At 34.6% G+C, this 21,960-nt stretch overlaps 1 protein-coding gene across 10 annotated transcripts in view; it reads right to left on the bottom strand.

The window, feature by feature from the left end:
• Positions 1-275: 275 nt before the first annotated feature.
• The window catches only part of LOC141393587 (cartilage oligomeric matrix protein-like), a 92,050-nt gene continuing 70,365 nt past the window's right edge, over positions 276-21,960 (bottom strand). For 6 of the 10 annotated variants that reach the window (XM_073966764.1, XM_073966767.1, XM_073966765.1 and 3 more), the window contains exons 10-11: positions 15,851-15,975; positions 13,800-14,653 (exon numbers count right to left, since the gene is read on the bottom strand). In XM_073966764.1, the coding sequence (XP_073822865.1) occupies positions 14,565-14,653; positions 15,851-15,975 (214 nt within the window). In that variant the 3' untranslated portion in view covers positions 13,800-14,564. Of the gene's footprint in view, positions 747-809; positions 1,548-1,619; positions 1,718-3,208; positions 3,982-4,043; positions 4,160-4,217; positions 4,425-13,799; positions 14,654-15,850; positions 15,976-21,960 lie in introns of those variants that run through there. The other 4 variants (XM_073966759.1, XM_073966762.1, XM_073966760.1 and 1 more) reach the window with 1 other exon arrangement.

Raw genomic sequence — 21,960 nt, 5'->3', positions numbered from 1 at the left:
GTTCCGATCGACTTGTTTACCAATAAATATTCTCGATTTTCTTAAATTTACATGTGAGGGTCATTTCTTAAGAATGTTTTACAATTTGTTTGTGGATGATGTTCGTCTAGTCAAGAGCTACATGTAAACGACCTTACTAGCTGAGAAGAAGTTTCTGAGGAATTGTTATTTGCACCAACGTCAGTTTTCACTCATTTGTATGCAATTATTCTTCTTCAAAACCAATTTCTCTCCGCTCTCTTTAAATCCGATGGTTTTCGAATAAAACAACATAATTGTGATTGTTATAAAAAAATTAATAATATCGATCAATTTTATTGGATTCGTATTCGTTCGTCTTATAATTCGCATTATTATTATTACTTACAACAAATAATTATGGCAATATTCGTTTCTTAATTAGTCTTATATAAACTACAAATTAAGTTAAATAACAGTGAAAAGGACTTGAAGCACCACTCTAACCTAGAAATACATAAATCTCAAAATACATAACCTACAAAAATAATCGTTTCCATATATTAATAACAATTTTCGTTAAAGTGCCGATCCCTTATCCTCAGAACAGTTTATGTGGCCACAAGACTGTCTTTTAAATACGAAGTTACAGTAGAGGACCGATTTGAATTGCTATATTTCGAATGGAAGCGATCATTTATTTCTATCTCAAGCAAATTATCTGTCGATTTCAACTTTCTGTTTCAAGTGGGCGGGTAATTCATTGTAAACCAATTGTGGGACACGAGCTGTAATTAAAGATTGATTAGTTTTTATTCTTCTTCATTAAATTATTTCAATATTTTACTTACTATTACACTTGTAAATCAAATCCGACCAAATGATCATTTGCTGAGAGAAACAGAACGCTCCCAGTCGACCACCTTTCAGTGTGGAATCATAAACATTACCAGAATCCAAGACCATACGATCCCCCTCAAACATTCTCAAACGCATCAGACCAATGGCTGGACGATGCAGCAGGGACCAACGATATGATGTCTTTTCTTTCCAACCCATATTTTTGGGATCCTTCCATAGTAGGCGGACTTGGTCTTTAGTATCTCCCGTATGCCATAAGCTATTACGCAACATTGAACCGGGTCCAGTTATACTATCGACCAATTTAATTTGTATACCCGGTTCTCCGGAAGCACGGAATGGTGTTGAATGCCAATATGTTTGGGTATTCTTTTTCCACATGACAATATAGAATTTACGATTACTTTGATAACTGAAAATAAAGCCGACATAATCATCATCGGTGTCATCATTCACATAAAAGGTGCCTTCGAAATCCACTCCACCAAATGCATCATGACCCACAACCAAACCAGGATCACTATTCAAGGTTTGTATTATTTCAGAACCATTGGCATGCACCTCCCAGTTGGGATCAAGTTGAGCTTCTCCCTCGGGATCTAGGATAACGGAACGTATAGCTCTAAAGTCAGTGGAATAAATCATGGAATTATTTGGACAATTGTCGATTATGTTTGGAGTGCCATCATCATCTTCATCCAGTTCACAGAGATCACCTTTGCCGTTAGCTGTAAGGAAGAAAGGAATTAAAAATTAAATTTTAAATTACGTAAAGGACTAAAGACATGCCGCTAACTTACCATTCAAATCCAATTGATTTGGATTTTTGGCCAAGGGACAATTGTCGCGGTAATTTGGTATGCCATCGCCATCCATGTCATCATCACAAGCATCGCCCCTAGAAGGAAGGAAAGTGGACATTTAAGAAGGGAGTCAGATGGTGGGATCTTTGAGCAGTAAGAGAGTCTTTATACTAGCGATTATTTCCATTATAAAAAATCTATTTTGTTTAATTTGATAAAATGTGTGAAAAAATCGTCAAAAACTCAAAATCAGAAACATCAGAGCTTGAATAAGCGTTTTCTAAAGAGGTTTAAAGTGTTGATAAAGTATCTAAATTATCCGAATAACCTGGATAACTTATTTGTGTTATCGAAATGATGTGAATAAATAGGTTATCTGCATATGTGGATAAAGTATATACGTTATCCAATTGTCCTAGATAAACTATCTACGTTATCTGAATAACCTGGATGCAGTATCTATGTTGTCCTATTCTTCTGAATATTGTCTACGTTATCCAATTATCCTGGATAAAGTATCTATGTTATCCAAACAACGTGGATAAATTATCTAGGTTATCTAAAAACGTATATACGTTATCCAATTGTCCTGGATATAGTGTCTACGTTATCCTTATACACTTGATAAAGTATCTACGTTATCCGAATAACCTGAATAACTTATTTGGGTTATCTACATACATATATATGTGGATAACGTATATACGTTATTCAATTATCCTGGATAAAGTATCTACGTCCTAATCAAATAACGTGGAAAAAGTATCTATGTTATCCATTTATCCTTGATAATGTATGTATATATGTTCTCCAAATAACGTGGATAAGGTATATAGGTTATCTTAAATGTCGAAAAGTTATCTACTTTGTCCAATTATCCTGAATGGATGCTTTATCCTAATATACTGGATAAAGTATATAGGTTATCCTATTATTCCGAATACTGTCTACGTTATCCAATGATACTGGATAAAGTACATATGTTATCCAAATAACTTGGATAAAATATCTAGGTTATCTAAAAACATATATGCGTTATCCAACTGTCCTGGATACAGTGTCTACGTTATCCCTATACACTTGATAAAGAATTTACGTTATCCAATTATCCAGGATAAAGTATCTACGTTATGCGACTAAGCTGGATAAAGTTTCATGTTATATCAAATGTGGATAAAGTATATATATTGTCCAATTATCTTGGATAAAGTATCTGCGTTAACTGAATAACCTGAATAAAGTATCTGTGTTAATGAAATATTGTGGATAAATTATCTGGACAATCTGAAAACGGAGATAACATATATACGTTATCCAATTATCCTGTATATAGTTTCTTCGTTATTCTAATACACTGGATAAAGTATCTAAGTTATCTACAAACGTAAAATATCTAGCTTATCCATATATCCGGGATAAAGTGTCTATCTTATGCAAATTATTTACGTTAATAAAAAAATTAACGAAGTATCTACGTTATCAAAATATCCTGGAAAAATTATTTAAGTTATATAAATACGTGAAAAGTATCTACAGTTCATAAATAATGTAAATAAAGTATCTATATAAACTTCCTTCACACTTACTTTCCATCGTGATCCGTATCCAATTGATCAGCATTGCTAACCATTGGACAATTATCCTCACTATCCTGGACACCATCGTTATCACCATCAATTTCGCTATCACAGGCATCTCCCAGCAAATCATTATCACGATCCTCCTGTGATGGATTTGAAATGCTAGGACAATTATCACAAACATCACCAATACCATCACCATCAAAATCCATTTGATTGACGTTCGATACCAACACACAATTATCATAGGCATTCACGACCGTGTCATTATCAATATCATCATCACAATCATTGCCCATACCATCATTATCGGTATCCAATTGCTTGCGATTTGGTACAAATGGACAATTGTCGCAGGCATCACCCACCCCATCATGATCGGAATCCAGCTGATCGGCATTATAAACAAATGGACAATTATCCTTATCATTTGTTAGCAAATCGCCATCGGCATCATCATCACAACCATCACCAATGCCATCGTGGTCGGAATCTTCTTGTCCCGAATTTGGCAAGTGGGGGCAATTGTCTTGATTACAATGCAGTTCAGAGCAGGGCAGCTGTTGATCGGGCCAACTATCCAAATCTTGATCACGACCACAAATGAAACCATTGCCAGCCCAACCAACATGACATTTACAGCGATATTTATAATTGTCCGAAAGTAAACACATGGCATTGCTGTCACAAATGGTGCCATCAGGGCAAAGGCCAGCCACGGGAGTGCAATGGGTGCCGTTGTGTTTGTAACCTTCACGGCAGTGGCATTGATAGGAACCCTGGAAACAAATTAACAGTCTTCAATCGAAAAATATTTAAAAAATAATAATACAAGACTTACAATGGTATTCACACACACGGAATTCTCTTCACATCTGGCCATACCAGTTTGGCATTCGTTAATATCCACACAAGTTTGACGTTGATAGCTATTTGTCCAATATTCAGCATAGTAACCTGGAAGAAGTAAAATGTTAGAGTACGGAAATATTTGTTGTACCTAGAAAAACCTTACCATAAGAATGCATTCCTTCATAACCCAAAGGACATGGTTCACAACGGAATCCGGGACTTTGATTAACACAAGTCGACAATATATCACAGGGCCTGTACAATTCACATTCATTGACATCGACACAGGTTGTGCCGTTCAACTGCTCTCCCCGACCACACGAGACACAACGGTAGTATGGTGCAATCACAGATTCGGTACATTGGGTGCCTGAAAAGCAGGATACAGTTTTAATTAAAGAACAATGGATGTACAAAAATGTGTCCGTAGGACGTATTAAACATGGTACAACACCACTTTTGGATAAGATTTACAGAACCAGCTGAAAGAACGAACTAGCTCATTCCAGAAATCAGAAGAAAAATCGTTATTATTATTGAACTAGAATTCTAACGCTTTTTTATAAATTTAGTTCTTAATAATAACCTCCCAGCAAAAAGTTTGCCTCCAAAGAGGCAGTTAAATGATATGTACAAGTGATCTGGAAGTGCATCAAATTATGCATTTTCATTCATGATTTTTGCAAGATCGTACTCCATTGCACTGCATTTTAACTGACCCTTTGGCACTGAATTTTAACTGACCCTCTAGTACTGCATTTTAACTGACCCTTTGGCATTGCATTTTAACTAACCCTTTGGGGTAGAATAGGAGGCAGTCCAAAGCACGTGTTTTGATACAGGCATTCTGCGGAAATTGTGCAAGCCATTACAAAATATGCCAGAACAAATGAAATGCATTTATTATTTGTGTAAAACAAAAATATTAAGAACTTTATTACATTAACACAAATTATGAAAATTCTCCATTGAATTCAATCGCAAACATGCGTGTTTCCTCCGCTCTCCATTTGTTCCAAGCTGAAATGTTTTTGCTTCATTTGCTAAATGGGTTGTCTTCACATCACCAGTTAAGATTTCGACATGTACTCCAACAGCACTCCATTCGGAAATTTTCTTCTCGTGAGTTACCGGAAAAATGTTCACAAATTAAATATTATTTAGTTGGTAATGTTAACACGCCTATCTCTTTTTGGAAAATGTATGCCGCTGCCTGTAGAGATGTACAAACTGATTTATGTACATGTAGGGATCTCTAACAACTGCTAATAAAATGTAGCGAACGGAGTGCCTTTTTCACGACTCCGTTTGGACTGCATCCGGATGCTGTTAAATTGTGAGGAATTGGAGTGCCTTTTTCACGACTCCGCTGAACTGCATCCGGATGTTGTTAAAATGTGACAAGTGGATGTGATTCTTTGGATTGCATCCAAATGCGGTTAAAATGTGAGGACTGGAGTGCCTTTTTCACGACTCCGGTTGAACTGCATCAAAACATGCCGTGACAGAACTAGTCCACATTGCACTGCTTCCAATTTATTTTGCTGGGCTATTACCCTTCCGTTCTCCCAAAGGAACCACATCCTTCATTTTCTTCGTTAGCTTATTTCCTTTAATATTACTGTTCAGCCTATCATTTTCATTCGTTCAAACTAATAAACTAGAAGAGTTATAGAATTATATGAAGGAGAAGAACTAAATTAATGAGAATAGCTAAATAAATTAAATAATCTAAATGAACGATTTAGTTGCGTGTGGTTCAGTCCGTTCATTTCACGGAATCGTTTATGAACGACACAACTCATAAACGAGAAAAAAATCGTTAGTTACTAAAAACATTAGGCCTATTCGATAACTTCGCAAGCGAAAAGTTCTTGCAAATACTTGCAAGTTCTCTTTTATAGAACAAGTTTGTTATCGAACAGCATTTTGTAAAAGTTTGTGTAAATTTGTACAAATTTTTCAGTTATCGAACAGGGTTATTATCCCATTGTTAAAAGAAATATTCTTACCCCCTGTTTTTGCAAAAAAATTTATTCTTCTCACACCAACTGTAAAATTTAGTAGATCGATTTACTCGCCTTAGCGCAAATGTAGGGCGCTGATTTTTAAATAAAGACGGACGAACAAAAATAAGTTACAACAAGTAAGAAAGTATCAGTCAGCTGAGCCGACAGAGATATAACCTCAGCCACGTACCCGAAGAAAAAAGTTAACACAATACTTCTGTAGGTTTTTTAGCTGTTGGTAAAATTTTCCAGGGTGGAAAGGGCCGCAAAAAACTAAATGTTGCAACAAAATTCAGAATGATCCAAGACGAGTGCATTTTTTCCAAACTTTGGGTAGGGTGTACCCTTAGGAGTGATCAGATGTAGTACATATTCGGACCTAATACAAATCTGTAGGAAATATTTTTTTTTCTTTATTAGTCTATGGATATTTTCCTTACAGACTATATAATTAAATATGTTGTACTTAATTTTCTGAATTTAAATATATTACAATTTTACTTTTCAATTTACAAAGTTTGAGCTAAATCGATTTCTCTCTTAAAGGGTTATTTTACACATTAGCCAGTTTAGGTGGTGCCGGTAGGATTTTCTGGACCTTTTTGGGTCATTATCTCAGGAAGTATGAACTTTCCCACGAAAAAAAAATTACAACGTCGTAACAGGGGCCGCAAGTTCAATCTGCTGCGTCACAAAAATAATAAGATCAGGGAGGAGTTGTTAAACTATACTTTTTCCAAATTTTGTGTGGGATGTACTCAAATGAGTGGACCGATATAGTCCATATTAGAACTCGATCTATGCCTGAAAGTAATATTACCAATAGCAAAGTTTGGCTGAATTCGGTTATTCCCTCCTAGAGTTATCATGCCCACAATCTTGGCGAAAAATTTTGAACCTTTGTGGGGAAGGTACCGGAAGGAGTGGACCGATATGGTCTATCTTCGAATTTAAACTAAGTTTGGACAAAATATTGAAAGACCCAAAATTTTAACCAAATATGTTGATCCGTTCGAAAGTTATCGTGCACTCCAACTACGACACATGGTATTATATGGGTTGTTTGCAGTTTTCGTGCTGATTTCTGAGGATATATGGACTTGTTCCTGAAAAAAATTATATCGTCGTAATGGGAGTAGTGAATACAAGTGGCTGCAACAAAAATCAAAGCGATTCGAGAGCAGGCCGTAAACTGCACTTAAGCAAAATTTTGTGTGGGAGGTACCCGAAAGAGTGAACCAATAGGGTCCATATTGGAACCGCATCTATGTCTGGTAGATATGTCACGATGTGCAAAGTATGGACTAATTCGGTTACTCCCTTCAAGAGTTATCGTGCGGACAATTTTTCCGAACATTTTTGAATTTTTTGGGGGGAGGTACCTGAAGGAGTGGACCGATATGGCCCATCTTCGAACTTAAATCAAGTCTGGACAAAATATTTCGATACCCAAAATTTGAACCGAATCGATTGATCCGTTCGAGAGTTATCGTGCGCTCCAGCCAGACAGACGGACAGACAGACAGACGGACGGACATTGCTAGATCGACTCAAAATTGTCTGAAACGGATATCGTACAAACTTGGGGTCTAAAACCATTATTTCGATGAGGCACATTTTTGGCCGTATCAAAGTGTAAATACCCTCTTTAGCCTAAAGGCTGAGGGTATAAAAACAGGGGGTTAACTTATATGTATGTGGAGCTTTACTGAAAAATAAAAAATGAACTGGTTCAATTGAATATTTCACTAAAAGGAATAAGTGAACTAGATCATTGAACGAACCAACAGACTTTCAGAGTATAGACGTACGAAGGAAACTAAGATTGCGAAAACAAGTTAAACGCTTAACTATGGGACTTCTGATACGAAACAATGTTAGTTTCTCTAGAACTCCAACAATAAACGACAGGGCTTTTACTAAAATCGTTGAATCGATCTATATAAAAGGCCGAATAATCAAAAAATTGACAGATTCTCGTCCTACTTCCCGACATAGAGGTGAAAAAAAAACTAAGTTATACGGTGATCATCAAAAAATTGACAGATTCTCGTCCTACCTTTCTCGAAACTGTTAACGATAATACTAAGAACTAAGATGCCAGATGATGGAGAGGTAAAACCACGGATTTGCAAAAAAGATACTTGATATTTAATTACACAAAGATATGAAGAAATATTACTAACAAAAGACAACTCTCGAAAATCATCGCAAAAAAAGATTATTGGTGTTCCGATTAGGAAAGAAAATCATAATAATTTTAAATTAGTGAAAGTGAATTTAAAATGTCAACCAAATATTTTATTTGTTTAGTACCAATAACAGTAACAATTACATACACATATGTACGTAATTTCACTTCGTTTACCCAATTTCTCACTAACAACCTCTTAGAAATTAATGATAAATAAATATTTAAATATTTTCTACAAAACATAACCATTGATTGTCAAAATAGTGTTACAAAATATTACAACATTTCCCAAATACTTACAGAGAACAAATATTTACACTAACGTTTAACAAAAAATGTCATAAATGCCACAAGTATGGTTTGAAGTTCGTGAATGAAGTATTTATGGTTGTTGTCAGACACAAGTTGACTAAACAAATCATTAGTAAAGCTAATGAAGCTGTAAAATTACAAGGTGTATTTACAATATTTTTTTGGCGTTACAGATGTTATTCGGGATAATATAAGACAAGTATTGATGGTATACGATATCTTTGCGACAAGGTCGTTTTAGTCGTTTTTACTTTTAAATTGGTCAAATAAAATTGTACCGTATCGAAAACGTCCGTTATATTTGTGACAATATTTTATTCTCACAAGATCGAAGTTTCTTGGCGGACAGTATATAATAAACCGGAACTCAAAAACTATTTCAATGATTTAGAATAAGGTTTAGTCGTTTATTCTATTATATTTCATTGCACGAGGAAGGTATAGGTAGAAAAAGAGAGAAGTGAAACGTCTTTTTCGCGGAAACAATTAGATAAAAGGAAAATCGGGAACGTGAGCCAGAATAAAGTGATGGCTTCGGTACAAACACATCTTACTGTATAGACGAGATGGACAAGTTGATAACATACTCGTATCGTCGGTGTCATGCTCAAGTGTTTCATACGCCATTTGCCCGTTTTGCGATAATCGCAATTTAATGTTTTGCGTCACAACTGCGTGGACTGACTAAAGAAAATATTTATATTTTGACTTGAATTATTAATAATAGTATGTATTGGAATATAAAAGTTATAGAGAATTTTATACAAATAGAATTTTGGTCGATTTGTTCCATATCCACACTTATGACACAAATCTGAAATATTGAACACCATATGGAACAAAGTGACAAACAAATCGTCCATCTTTGCCTCAATAAATTACAAACATTTAAATCGAATATTAAAGTTCTGATTTTTGAAATATATTTTTCAACTTGTAAGCTTTTAAAATATTAATTTCCTAACTGAAAAAAGTTTAAGCTGTCTCAGATAAGAGAGCAGATAAGAGAAAGTCGACTATAAATTCAGAAAGAGCATGCCGGAAAACCCAAGAAATCACATGTATCTCAAAAATTCAAAAATGGCGTATTGAACACTTAAGCATGATATCGATGATAAGTATATACATAACGTGCTTAGGTTTCATCGAACGGATGAAACGATTTGGTCAAAAATTAATATTTTGCTCAAACTTACTTTAGGTTCGGAGATGAGCCATATCGGTCTTCTCCTGCTGGCACTACCCCCACAAAAGTTCAAAAATGTTCGGAAAAGTTGTGGGCACAATAACTCTTGAAGGAAGTAACCGATTTGATCCATACTTTGTACATCGTGAAACTTCTACCAGGCATAGATGAGGTTCCAATATGGACTCTATCATTGCACAACTTCAGGTACCTCCCACAAAAAAATTTGGAATAATTGGGACATATAAATGGAAAATATTCTGTTGAACAGATATTTCTCAAGACCCAGATTTACATTTACTGTTTTTGTAGGTTATAAAACAGCCCTATACGTTCAAAGGTATTCCAAGCCATCTTTGAATTTTGTATTCCCGCAACGGTGATTCGACTTTGTGAGGTTACATTAACACATACTAGATTCTCAGTTAATGTAGAACAAATCTATCCGAACAGTTTAGTAACAAAAAGTTAAAAGAAATGACACAAAATACACCAATAGCCACATGCCACTCGCTTATGTCGATAACATTGACATCAAGCTCGATCCGATCTGCTTAAACGGCGATAAAACCAAGTTTATGGTATCCATTCGCAATGCGTTCTCAAAACTCAGACTACCTCGACATCGCCATAAACACAACAAACACGAAATAATTGAAATATGAAGTCTTCTTCTTAGCATTAGTTAACATACATATCGTCACCTGAAATGCCCAAAGACGTAACCCTCAAAGGGTTACGTTGAGGGTTACGTCTTTGGGCATTTTAGGAGACGATATGCTGCTTTGCATTAGGTAAGCTGTTTAAAAACAAAGTCATATTTCTTTAAATATAAATCACACTTTACACAACACTGATCCTGCCTGTGCTAATTTATGGTTCCGTAATATGAGAGCTTGTGCAGGCAGATATCCCAGTACTAGATGTGTTTGTGAAAAAAATCTTCGAAAGACCTACTGGATAATCTGCGTTGACTGTGAATATGTATGTCGTATGAATCACGAGGTGTGCCTACGAGTTACACCGACCGCGTTGGCTTGCATTTGTCATGATAATGATGAACCAATTCAAAGAGCGTATAAATGCGGGTCGGAAAGGCCAAAGCTCTGATAGAGTAAACAAGTGCAACAAGACAAAATCATGACATTCGAAATCGGGAAACTAAAGCAACAAATGGAGAGGAATGGAAACCCGCTAACAAGGTGAATTAGCTCAGTATCAAAAACTCGTCTATTTTCAGGGTTTCAGTATCTAGTTCCATTATAGACCCCTCACAGTGCAATCAACTGTAAACTTTAACATGGGGTTGTTATAGCATAGACTAATAAATTTATAGACATTTATTTGCTCTCAGCATTTATCTTCGAAATTTTCGAAAATTGGTAGATGGCGTTAGTAGTTTTACTTAAAGTTACTATAGATTTTAAACTATTTATTCTGATAAAAGACAAAATATGGATAATCTTTGGCCAGATCTACATCCTTATATAAACGAATCCCAAAAAATATTGTAATTTGCCCCAAAACATTGTGCAATTGTGTGAAAAGATTAGGTACTTTGCATACCGGCGACACCTACAAAAAAGAAGCACACTACAATTCTCTTTGTCTATGAATTTATTAGTCTATGGTTATAGGAGGTAACTAATTGAATCTTTCTCTCTCTCTCTGTATTACCGTAGATCATTAGTGATCACTTCCTTACGGTAGCGTAAAAACAAACCACACGTATTCTCTCTTTATTTCTCATTTGCCATTACTTAGTAATGGGGAGAGTGCCTTACCACTGCTAATACACAAACTATTGTGAGCACCCCAGCCGTATTATAAAAGTTCCAGATTTACAGTCATATCCCGCTAATAAGATGAACTGGTTGGGTATCAAAAACTTGTAGATTCTCAGGGTTACACTAACTAGTTCCACTTAAGTCCCCCACTAGTTCCAGACTTACAGTCATGTAACCGAATGTTTTATCTTTCCTCTCTTCTGTTGTAGTTTAGATTTTTTTTTGGAATCAATACTACGACAGATCCCTTTTCGTTTACTTGGGTATAAAAAGGTGTGAATTGGGTTCTTTCGAAATACTTAGGCATCCATTTTGTAATAGTACGACTTAGAAATAGTTCGGTAATAATTACAGATTTCTGAGCTTTCAATGGTTTCTGTTAAATTAAAGCAAACTCGGTCAAAATATATTCCATTTGGCTGTGGTGTTTTGTGGTCTTAGGACCTGACAAACATCATTGTTACATTTTATTACTACTTCGCTACAAGCCGATTTTACGATTTTATACTCTACACAACTGTGTGGGAAAGGTATAAGGTGAAATACCTGAAAGCAGGAGTTCCATCAACACTTGGACCTACATATATTGCGAAGTTTGTGTAAAAGAACGCGGATATAGGCTTTATCGAATTAAGAGGAGTAACCTTAGATGAAGAACTGTGTATTTAATTAGGTTTAAAATTTTGTTTGCCCCAATTACACTGTGAACCGAAGTTTTGGGGCAGAGATAATTTATTTTGGGGATAAAAGCCCTTGGTGAGTATATTAAGAATCCCAAAGGACAGATCCGCTGTAAGTCGAACTTCCGAGTTATGGCGTGATGAAGTTTTTGCTGAAGACCCTGTAAGGCATCTGAAATTAGCGTTATATCTTTGTTAACTGTTGTTTTAGCTTATTTATGAGATGACATGTCTTCAGTCAAATCGAATGAGGATTATTTTCGTAGAGCATTTCGACCTTCTAACTCGCTACCTGCAATGTCCTTTTCGTCCTTTATTTTAGAAGCCGCTATAAAAGTCCCACAATATGGCGTTTTTCAGCTTCGAAATGTTCTGCAAAAATGTCGCTCAGAAAATTTTAGGTACGACTCTCATTTACAACTAATCGATTTTGTCGCGTTTTCATAGTCATTTTTGACATGTACCCTGTCACATGGAAATTTTGAATTTGGCAGTATTCGTTTTTTACAAGTTCTTTTGATATTTTTCTCCATTTCATTTCAAAACCACTTAAAAACTACCTTAGCCCAGGATTATTTAATCACATAATAATTTGTTAAAACGATTAGTATTTCTGCAATACTCTACATATGTACATGTCACGGTGTGCCTTAACCAAATTTAAATGGAAGGAGCTTACACCTGGGAAGTGTCTGCGGATTCTGAAACTACAATGTTCATAGACGAGAAAAATTAAAAAACTAAAAAAAATCACCGGAGGGGTTTTTAAATAAATCGCGGTCAAAATACACACTTTGAGGGGAACGGGAAGTCTTATCGAAATGGAACCAGAGAAAATCTTATAGCTGTGAAAATTCTTTACAAGACTGACTTTAGTAATTTTTTCTTAGGTTGTACCAATTTTGAGATATATAAGATTAAGTTGGGAAATTGTAGTCATGGCATTGTTTTGTAAGGAGGCGATACAGTCAGTGCATTGTCCCAATTTGAACTTCTATATCTCAAAAACGGTAAAACCTACGAAAATATCATGAATATCAATCTTGTACAGAATTTTCACTGCTACAAGATTTTCTTTAGTCCCACTACCATACGACGTGCGGTTTTCCCCCAAAATCGTTAAAACCGCGATTTTTGTCATCTAATTTTTTGATTTTTCTCATCTATGAACATTGCAGTTTCAGAATCCGCAAAAACTTCCCATTTAAATTTGGTTAAGGCGCACAGTGATGTATGATATATAAGTTTTTAATACAAGCATGGCTTTTGGAAATTAATTGTTGTTATTGTTAATAGCATGCATTTTATGATATATTTTATGACATACATAAATATTAGTAACTTTACCAGAAAATGGAAATATATATTTTGTTTTATTACACCAAACAATTTGACAACTACATAAAGACAGCAGCACACACATAAATACATAGACAACAAAGTGGACACAACACCAAAATATAATGAATTACAATTTCAAATGAAATGAGAATTATTTCTTTGTAAAGAAAATGGGTAAATATTTACCATTGCTGAGGATGGCCAACGGTTTTCCTTTCGAAATAAAAAAATAATAATTTTTGTTGTTGTTTGACCAATATATATTTTTTTCGTTTATTATTTTTTATAGTTGCTTTTTACACATGACAATATAAAATTAATTACAATATAATTTTTTTCGTTTTTTTCGACTTAGTTTTTAATTTACAAAAATATAATCTCCACTTTCTGGTGTGGCTTAAAGTTAAAAGAAAATTAAAATTAAATAATTAAGCATTACATTTGTTACAAATTAAAATATAAATTTTTTGTTTTTTGATAAAATATTCAATTTTTTTGCCTTCTTCTTCTACTTCGTCGTCGTTATTCATTTTGGGATAAAATAATACTTTCTTTGTGTAATGTTAAATATTAAATAAGTGTGGGTGTACTTGAGAAAGTGAACGAATTTTAAATATATTGCAAAGTTAAGGAGCTAATTAATGATTCGATTCGGGATTTAACAAGCAAAAATATTATATGGAAGCCCAACTTTAGCTGATCTTGATAGCACTTCGTTGCCATTTTCATATTATATAATTATCCACAGTTATCAAATTCAATAAAATTTCAATTGCTATTCCCAATCGAACCATTAGTTCGTACTATGTTAAAATAATAGTTTTTAATTAATCTTAAATTACAAAGGCATACAGTTATGTGGAAAATTTATAGACAAAGATGTAGATGCAGGGAAGAATATCATTAGAAAATTTTGTTTTGCAAAATTCCATTTTAAGCTGCTTTTTTGTGCCGCTTCGTTATAAGAGGAGGGCAGGTAGGTAAATCGTTTACTCTTCACCTTATGATGTCACTACGGAATATTTACGCGATGAACTATAATGCCTCTGATAATGCTGTACATTTTGACTTGGCAACGCTATAATGCTTCCTATAAAAATTCACAAAATTGCGTATTAGTAAATTTAAAGCCATTTTTTATTATTGTTGTTGTCTTGTTATTTTGAAGATGAAGCAGGAAATTATAGGGTCACAAATGATTTGTGTGTGTTTCATAACACAAATCCTGTGTTTAACCTTAATGCCGACAAGAAAAAAGTAAATTGCTTAACTAAATCATTTGGTGAAACCCTTTTTCGGACATTGGACATTAATTGGCAGTGTTGGAAATCAATTTAACACCTCATTGGGTTTAAATGGGTTCACAAAGAAGGTAAGGAATTTGGAAATGAATGCCTTTTTATTTGGCAGGGTTTCTTTGTGGGAGACCTTTGCAAAATATAGTTATTTAAATCAATCGAATTTTTTGCTGAAATGAAATTTATGACAAGGAATTCTAGGAATCAGTGGCAAAAATAAGACCCTACACGTGAGTGTGATCTTTGTTCTCCAAGCGGGAAAACTATTTTTTATACACATCTGAAGTGGCCAATCGCATGTGAAGAACTTTTTTTCTGTCTCAACTGCCGTTCGTTGAAGCGGCATAATTAAGTGATGTCACATGACATCGTGTCACATGACATCACTTATTTATGCTACCAGTGTTGCCTTTTATATTTTAATTATTAGAAATACTAATGTTACCAAGCGAATGCGAATAATTTACATGGACAACAAAACTAGAAGGCAGTTCAACGAATATCTGAATAACAATGAAGATGTAATTAATAAGAGTAATAGTCACTTCAGATTTTCTTTAAAAAGTGCGAACTCTTGTGAAAAATTATATTTTGCAGCAGCTCTCTAAAAATATAAATAAAATAAAAATACACTTTTGTATTACTTTACATTTTCTGTAAGGAGTCTGAGTCTTATGAAAATTAAAAATAAAAAAAATCTTTTAAGGTTAAAAGTAATTTTCCACTTTCCAGATGTCCACTACAACATGCCTAATTTCGATTTAAAGGTTCATAATAATTTAATTCACTTCAAACAGTCAAATTCTCTTTTCTCTGTGTGAATTGCTCTGCTGCTCTTTTCAAATTCTTAATTCTAAATTTCTAAAATCCTAAAACCTTATGTTTTCTACACATTTAACGCATAATGACAATCTAAACGCTATGTAAACTACATGGAACTCTATAAAGCTATAAACATTTTGTTAAATATTGTTTTCAATCCAACTCACCAGTAGGACAGGGTCCATCTAAGCAAGGACTTCGCTGTTTGGTACAAGTACGTCCATCACCTTCAAAGCCAATGGGACAAGGATCACATTGGGCACCATTTACTGTATCGTGACATTGAACGCCACTGTTAAAAAAAATATAAAAAAGAAAATAAATGTTAATTGAATGTCAAAATGTTTTTGAATATGGAATTGTTGTGATTGCAATTAATTAAATAACAATAAATATTTGAATACATATATGGATAATTTATACAGAAAAGTAACATCAACATATGAGCATGTATGTCGAAATTCATAAAAGAATGACAATGCGAACTGAATGATGAATTATTTGAAATGAATGAATGTTAAGGTTTTTCGTTGACATTTGCACAGTGTGATTTGGTATGCTTTATAATGTCTTATTTTTAAATATAAATATGCCGATCAAATAAAGAGAATAGAAAAGGCGTTCTATGAGAAGATCTTAAAAAAGTCTTCTGCAGATAAAACGTCTTCTATTGATTGAAGTCCTAAGAAAAAAGTGTTATTTGGAAAAACGACTTCTTGATGGTATTCTCTTGATAAAATACGTAATAGTGGTCGTCTATATACATCTATCTTCTATCGATATTGGGTTTCAAAAAGGCCGTATATAATCACAGAATATCGCATGAAGATCTTCTTTGGATAGAAAAGGGTATAAAAAATCTTCTTAAGATTTAAAACCTCGTGCTAATAGTGTTTGATAGAAGAGCTTCTCATAAAGGTTTCTATAGGTAAAAACGTAAAAGGTTTTCTTTAGATGGAAGATTTCGCCAAGGTCTGCCTTTGATAGAAGACTTCAAATATATAAAACATCTCACAATCGTCACCTTATAATGGTCTTCAGTATATAAGAGGCAAAACCTCATAAAGATGTTTTACAGACATTTCACTTCAGCAAGCAACATCCTGAATAAAAACCCATTCAGGGAAATGAAACTGACTCCCAATATTTTCTGCTATAAGCATAAACGACCATATTGTTATTTTAAAACCAAAACTCTTCAAACACACTGCATAGACATCGTACCACAATGTCCTGCAGTTACCTTTATAAACTTTCATCGACAATAATCCTCTGACAATAATCCACAATCAAATTCTAGTATCCTGGAAAAAATAAATGGAAAACGACATCTACCGGCGAATGTCTTAAATAATACACAATACAATACACTCACCAACTCTGACTAATATAAAAAATATACATTTACAAACCCCACTTCACTTCAAAAAAGCAAGTTATGAGATGATATTGGGTGAAGGGATATGCTCTGTAGTTCTCTCGTTGAAAACCCCCTTCCATCTTAATCTTATTGATTAAAAGAATATCTCCAATAGCAAACAAAGGATCATAGAATTTGAATTATAGTCTTTCCGAGTAAGGCAACTCAAAGCGAAAAGACTGTTAAGTTGTTTCAGATATTCTTCATAAATGAGCAAAATGCTCTACAACTTCCCTTCAGAAAATTTTCCCCACTATATTCCTTTGGTACCCTGTCATTTGATATCGTAAGAATAATCAGAAGACGCCATCTATGGGAAAACGTGAATGTCTAAAAATAGTAAAGATACTCACCACTGCTGACTAAGGTCCTCAGAATTATAAATTCACCGATCATATTCTATTTCACTTCAAACAAAATAACAGATTGAGTAGTTTGAAATTTAAATGATAGATGGTGTCAGAGTAATGAAATTCAAACCTACTTTCAGGAAATTTCCTTTACAATCTTCCTTTGGCACCCAGCCATTTAATTATCGCTGGTATCTTTATAAAGATCCTGTACAGATATTTCATTTCAGCAAGGAACATCTGGTATCTTAAAGAAGTGATGGTTTCTGCTGGATAAAAACCCATTCACAGAAATTAAACTAAGGTAGAAAATTTCCTGTTAGAAGCATTGACTAGCACATTGTAATTTTAAAACCAAAATGCTTTCAATATACTGCATTGACATCCATCCACTGAACTGTAGGATGTTCACCTGCATAAATTTTAACTCGACAATAATCATCTGACAGTCATCTGCAACTAAATTCTAGAATCATAGGGAATGTCTTAAATAGTCAAGACACTCACCAATTCTGACTACGGCCCTCAGAAATATAAATCCACAAACCCCACCTTATTTCACTTCAAAGTAATGCAAAATTAAGCTATGAAATTATACTGAGTGAAAGGATATACTCTGCAGTTCTCTCATAGAAAAATCACTTCCATTCTATTCTTCTTCATTACCACAATCCCTCCAATAGTAAACACACGATTGTATAATTTGAATTATAGTATTTCTGAATAAGGAAATTCTAAGCGAAAAGACTTTGTTAAGTTGCTCCTGATATGCCTTATAAATGACCAAAATGCTCGAAGGTTTCCTTCAGAAACTTTCCTCCGCAATCTTCCTTTCATTTAATTATGTCTCGTATCGAAAGAATAATCAGAAGACGCCATCTACTGGAAAAAAATAAAGTCTAAAAGTAGTAAAGACCCTTACCTCTAGTGACTGAATTAAATTATAGTCGTTCAGAGCAAGGAAATTCGAAGCGAAGAGCCTCTATTAATTTGTTTCAGTTATGCTATAAATGACCAAAATGCTCGACCGTTTTTCTTCAGAAATTTTCCTTCCCAATCTTCCTCTGGCACCCCTCCATTTGGTATTGGCTGGTATCTCAAGAATAATAGGAAAACGCCATCTGCTAGGAACAAATTAAAGTCTTGAAGTAGTAAAGACCCTAACCAGTGGTGACTAAGTCTCTTAGATATATAAATTTGCCAATACTATCCATTTCACTTTAAAAAATCCATACAAAAGCAGACTATGACATACTATTGAGCGAACGAAAATTATCTACAGCTCTCTCTAACAAAGGAAATCGATTTATCTGTCAGTTCAGCTAATTTGTGTATGCTAGCAGGGAAAAAAGCAACTCTATAATAACAATGATTCTCATCACAGGTGAATAGGAACATCAGGAAGTCACAAACCCCATTCAGTTTATTAAATCCAATATCTGACTTGCTAAACTGTACTTAAAAAACAGTTCTCCCGCAAAAAAAACATTATATCTACTATTTTCGGTTTCAAGCATCTCTACAGTACATTTAAGTGATATTCTCTGAGTTTATTGAGATTCATCGCGAACATTTTCTTCTAAGTTGCTTCAGATATGCTTCATAAATATGCAGCATGTTTTCGGACGAAACTTCGGAAGAAAATCGAACGTTCCGGCTTTTGGTTCCGAAATCGGAAGAAAAGCCATTAGAAATTCGGAAGGGAAATTTTCTCTTTCTTGTCATATAAAATGAAAAAACAAAATTTTCACCGACGGCTTTTTACTGACACACAACCACAGAACACACCCACTCAGAGACATTTTTTTTTGTAATGTTATATATGACAGATTCTTATTTCAAAATTTTTAATGATTTTCACTTTTGCTATCATTTTGTTGTTAAGTAGAACAAGGTAAACGATGTGTACGAATTATGTTAAATCAAAGCTAGCTCGAATTATTATATCTTGTATTTATAGTTAAAACTATAAAAAATTGTATATGCGAATTTTATAGCCAATCATTTTGTTTTTCGACAACACCCAAACAAAAAAAAATCCATTAGAAATCAGAACGGATTCGGAACGAAGATTCACAAGTTTCTTCCGAAATTGTTCAGAGGATTAGGACATCCGAAATTTGGTTTGCTGGGTATCCACAGGCGTATGGACTTTTAGGGGTTATAAATCTACAGAGTAGTTTTAGAACCGAAATTAATTGTTATTCAAAGACGAACAACAACAACACATCAATGAATATAGACAACACAACAAGTATTCAGGCGATACTTACGTGTTGCTATTAGGAAACTGGTGGTGTAGGTTAAATGAAACACTAAAATTCAATTAAAGACGCTGGCGGTCGGAATTTTAGTTTTATTATTTTGTTTTTATATCGATGTCGTCATCGAGGGGGTTGGGTGGATTCCCAACTCCTTGATAAGTTTTCCTCCACAATCTTCTTTTGGCACACAGCCCTTTGGTTATTGATTTTATCTTATGAATAATCACGAAACGCCATCTACTGCATCACCACTGCTAACTGAATAAGATCTTCATAAAAATTAATTAATTCACCAAAACCCTCCTTCCAACAAAGGATATCGATGTATCTGTCAGTTAAGTCAATTTGTGTATGCTGAACTTCGGCTTAAGTCTCATGAAAGGGGTGCAAAAGAAGTAAAAGTAGTGTGTTTGGAAAGCGCACCCTACTGGGGGAAAAAGAGCAACACTAAAAACAGCAAACATCCGCACCACTGTAGTAATACCTACATATGTTCCCACAACATCCCCGAAGGGACAAGGGAGACTTCTCTCATATCAATGAGTGCACGCCGATTCATATTGGCTCAATGATAGGGGACCTACTTTTTATTGCCGAGTCCGAACGGCGTGTCTTACGATACCACTTGTTAGAGAAGTTTTTCATGGCTTAAATACTCAGGAAATGTCGCCAGCATCACTGAGGGGGAATTTTGCCACCGTTAAAAATTTAATTTTGCTTGGCCTGGGATTTGAACCGCAGACCTTTTGAATGCAAGGCGGACGTGCTGACCATTGCACCACGGCGGCCCCCACTTCAGAATGTCACAGACCCCATTATTTCATTTCACTGCAAAAATTCGTCAGAAATACACTACAGTTCTCTTCGAGAAAAAACATACCTTTCTATTCTTTTGAGTAATTAGATTCAAAGCGAAAAGTTTCTACTAAGTTGCTTCAGACATGCCACCCACAATGTATTATATCCACAATGCCCTACAGTTTTTTTCAGGAAATTTCCTCAAAAATCTCCCTTTGCACACAACCAGAATATTCTGAATACGCGCTTTATTGAAAGAAATGGAACATGAAACCCATATCAAAGATCCTCACCACTGCAAAATTAAACCTTCGTAAAAATAATTCACCTAAGCCCATCATCGGAAATCGGTGTATCTGTTAGTTCGGTTTTAGTCTCATGAAAGGGGTAGCACACAAGAAAATTTTGTCTATTTGGAAAACGCAACCTACTGGGGAAAAAGAGCAAAACATATAATAGCAAAGGTCCTCACCACTGCTGAATAAGAATTTCAGAAAGTCACAAACCCATTTCCATTTATCTTTAGAAAATCCATTCATAAACAATCTCTTCGAAGCAATCGAAAATACTCTGCGGTTCTCTTACCAAAAAAGGAGTCCATTTCAGAAAATTTTCTCTACATCTTTTCTTTACACCAAGTTAGAATAATTAGAAAACGCCCTCTACTGAGAAAAACTAGAACCTCAATCACTTAGCAAAGTTCCTCACCACCACCGAATATAGCTCTATTCCTTTATGTGCAAGAATCTTACAGTTTTACCACTTGTTACTCGAAAAGTGTTCCTTTACTTGGTGAAAACGTACAATGTATATGAGAGCAGTTCACAACTATTACTGCTTTTGCCATTTTTTAAAGTAAAGGAAGAGATAATAAGTTATTCTTAAAAATTAATTCACCTAAGCCCTTCATCCTAATCGCTTTGGTTCACTGTCTTTCATTTCAAAGAACAAAGGAAATCGGTGTATCTGTCAGTTCAGCCTATTTGTGTATGTTGCACTTCGGCATAAGCTGCCATAAAAGGAAAGGGGTAGAAAGCAAGAAAATTTTTTTTACAATAACTTGTCACTGTCATTGAAGTTCTTTTGTTGATGTTATTGTTCAATGTTTGACATGGTCACACCAAACAACAATTACAAGAAAATCTTATTAAAAGGCCAATTTCCTTACAAGTCAATACATGGAATCATTTATTATTTAAAGTGGAAAGAGGAGGCCCATACATGTTTGTGTGTTTGGATTGTGTAGGCAGATGACAGCCACAATTGAGCCGAGGCCTGTAGTAAACAAAATTAAAAGGAAGAAGATAAATGCCTTTGGGCCCACCATAAACACACAACACCACCACTAAGATACCCACAAATGATAGATCCCTGGATAAAAGCATCAAAACAAAGAATAAAGGCTTGAAAACCCGAAGCACACAGAAGAATGCCGCCTGTAACCA

This window comes from Musca autumnalis, unplaced genomic scaffold, assembly GCF_047663935.1.
Source record: "Musca autumnalis isolate F117 unplaced genomic scaffold, ASM4766393v1 scaffold_2, whole genome shotgun sequence".
In the NCBI taxonomy this organism is placed as follows: Eukaryota; Metazoa; Arthropoda; class Insecta; order Diptera; family Muscidae; genus Musca; species Musca autumnalis.
Note: the sequence above shows the minus strand (reverse complement) of the source record. Positions and strands in the feature narration are given on the sequence as shown.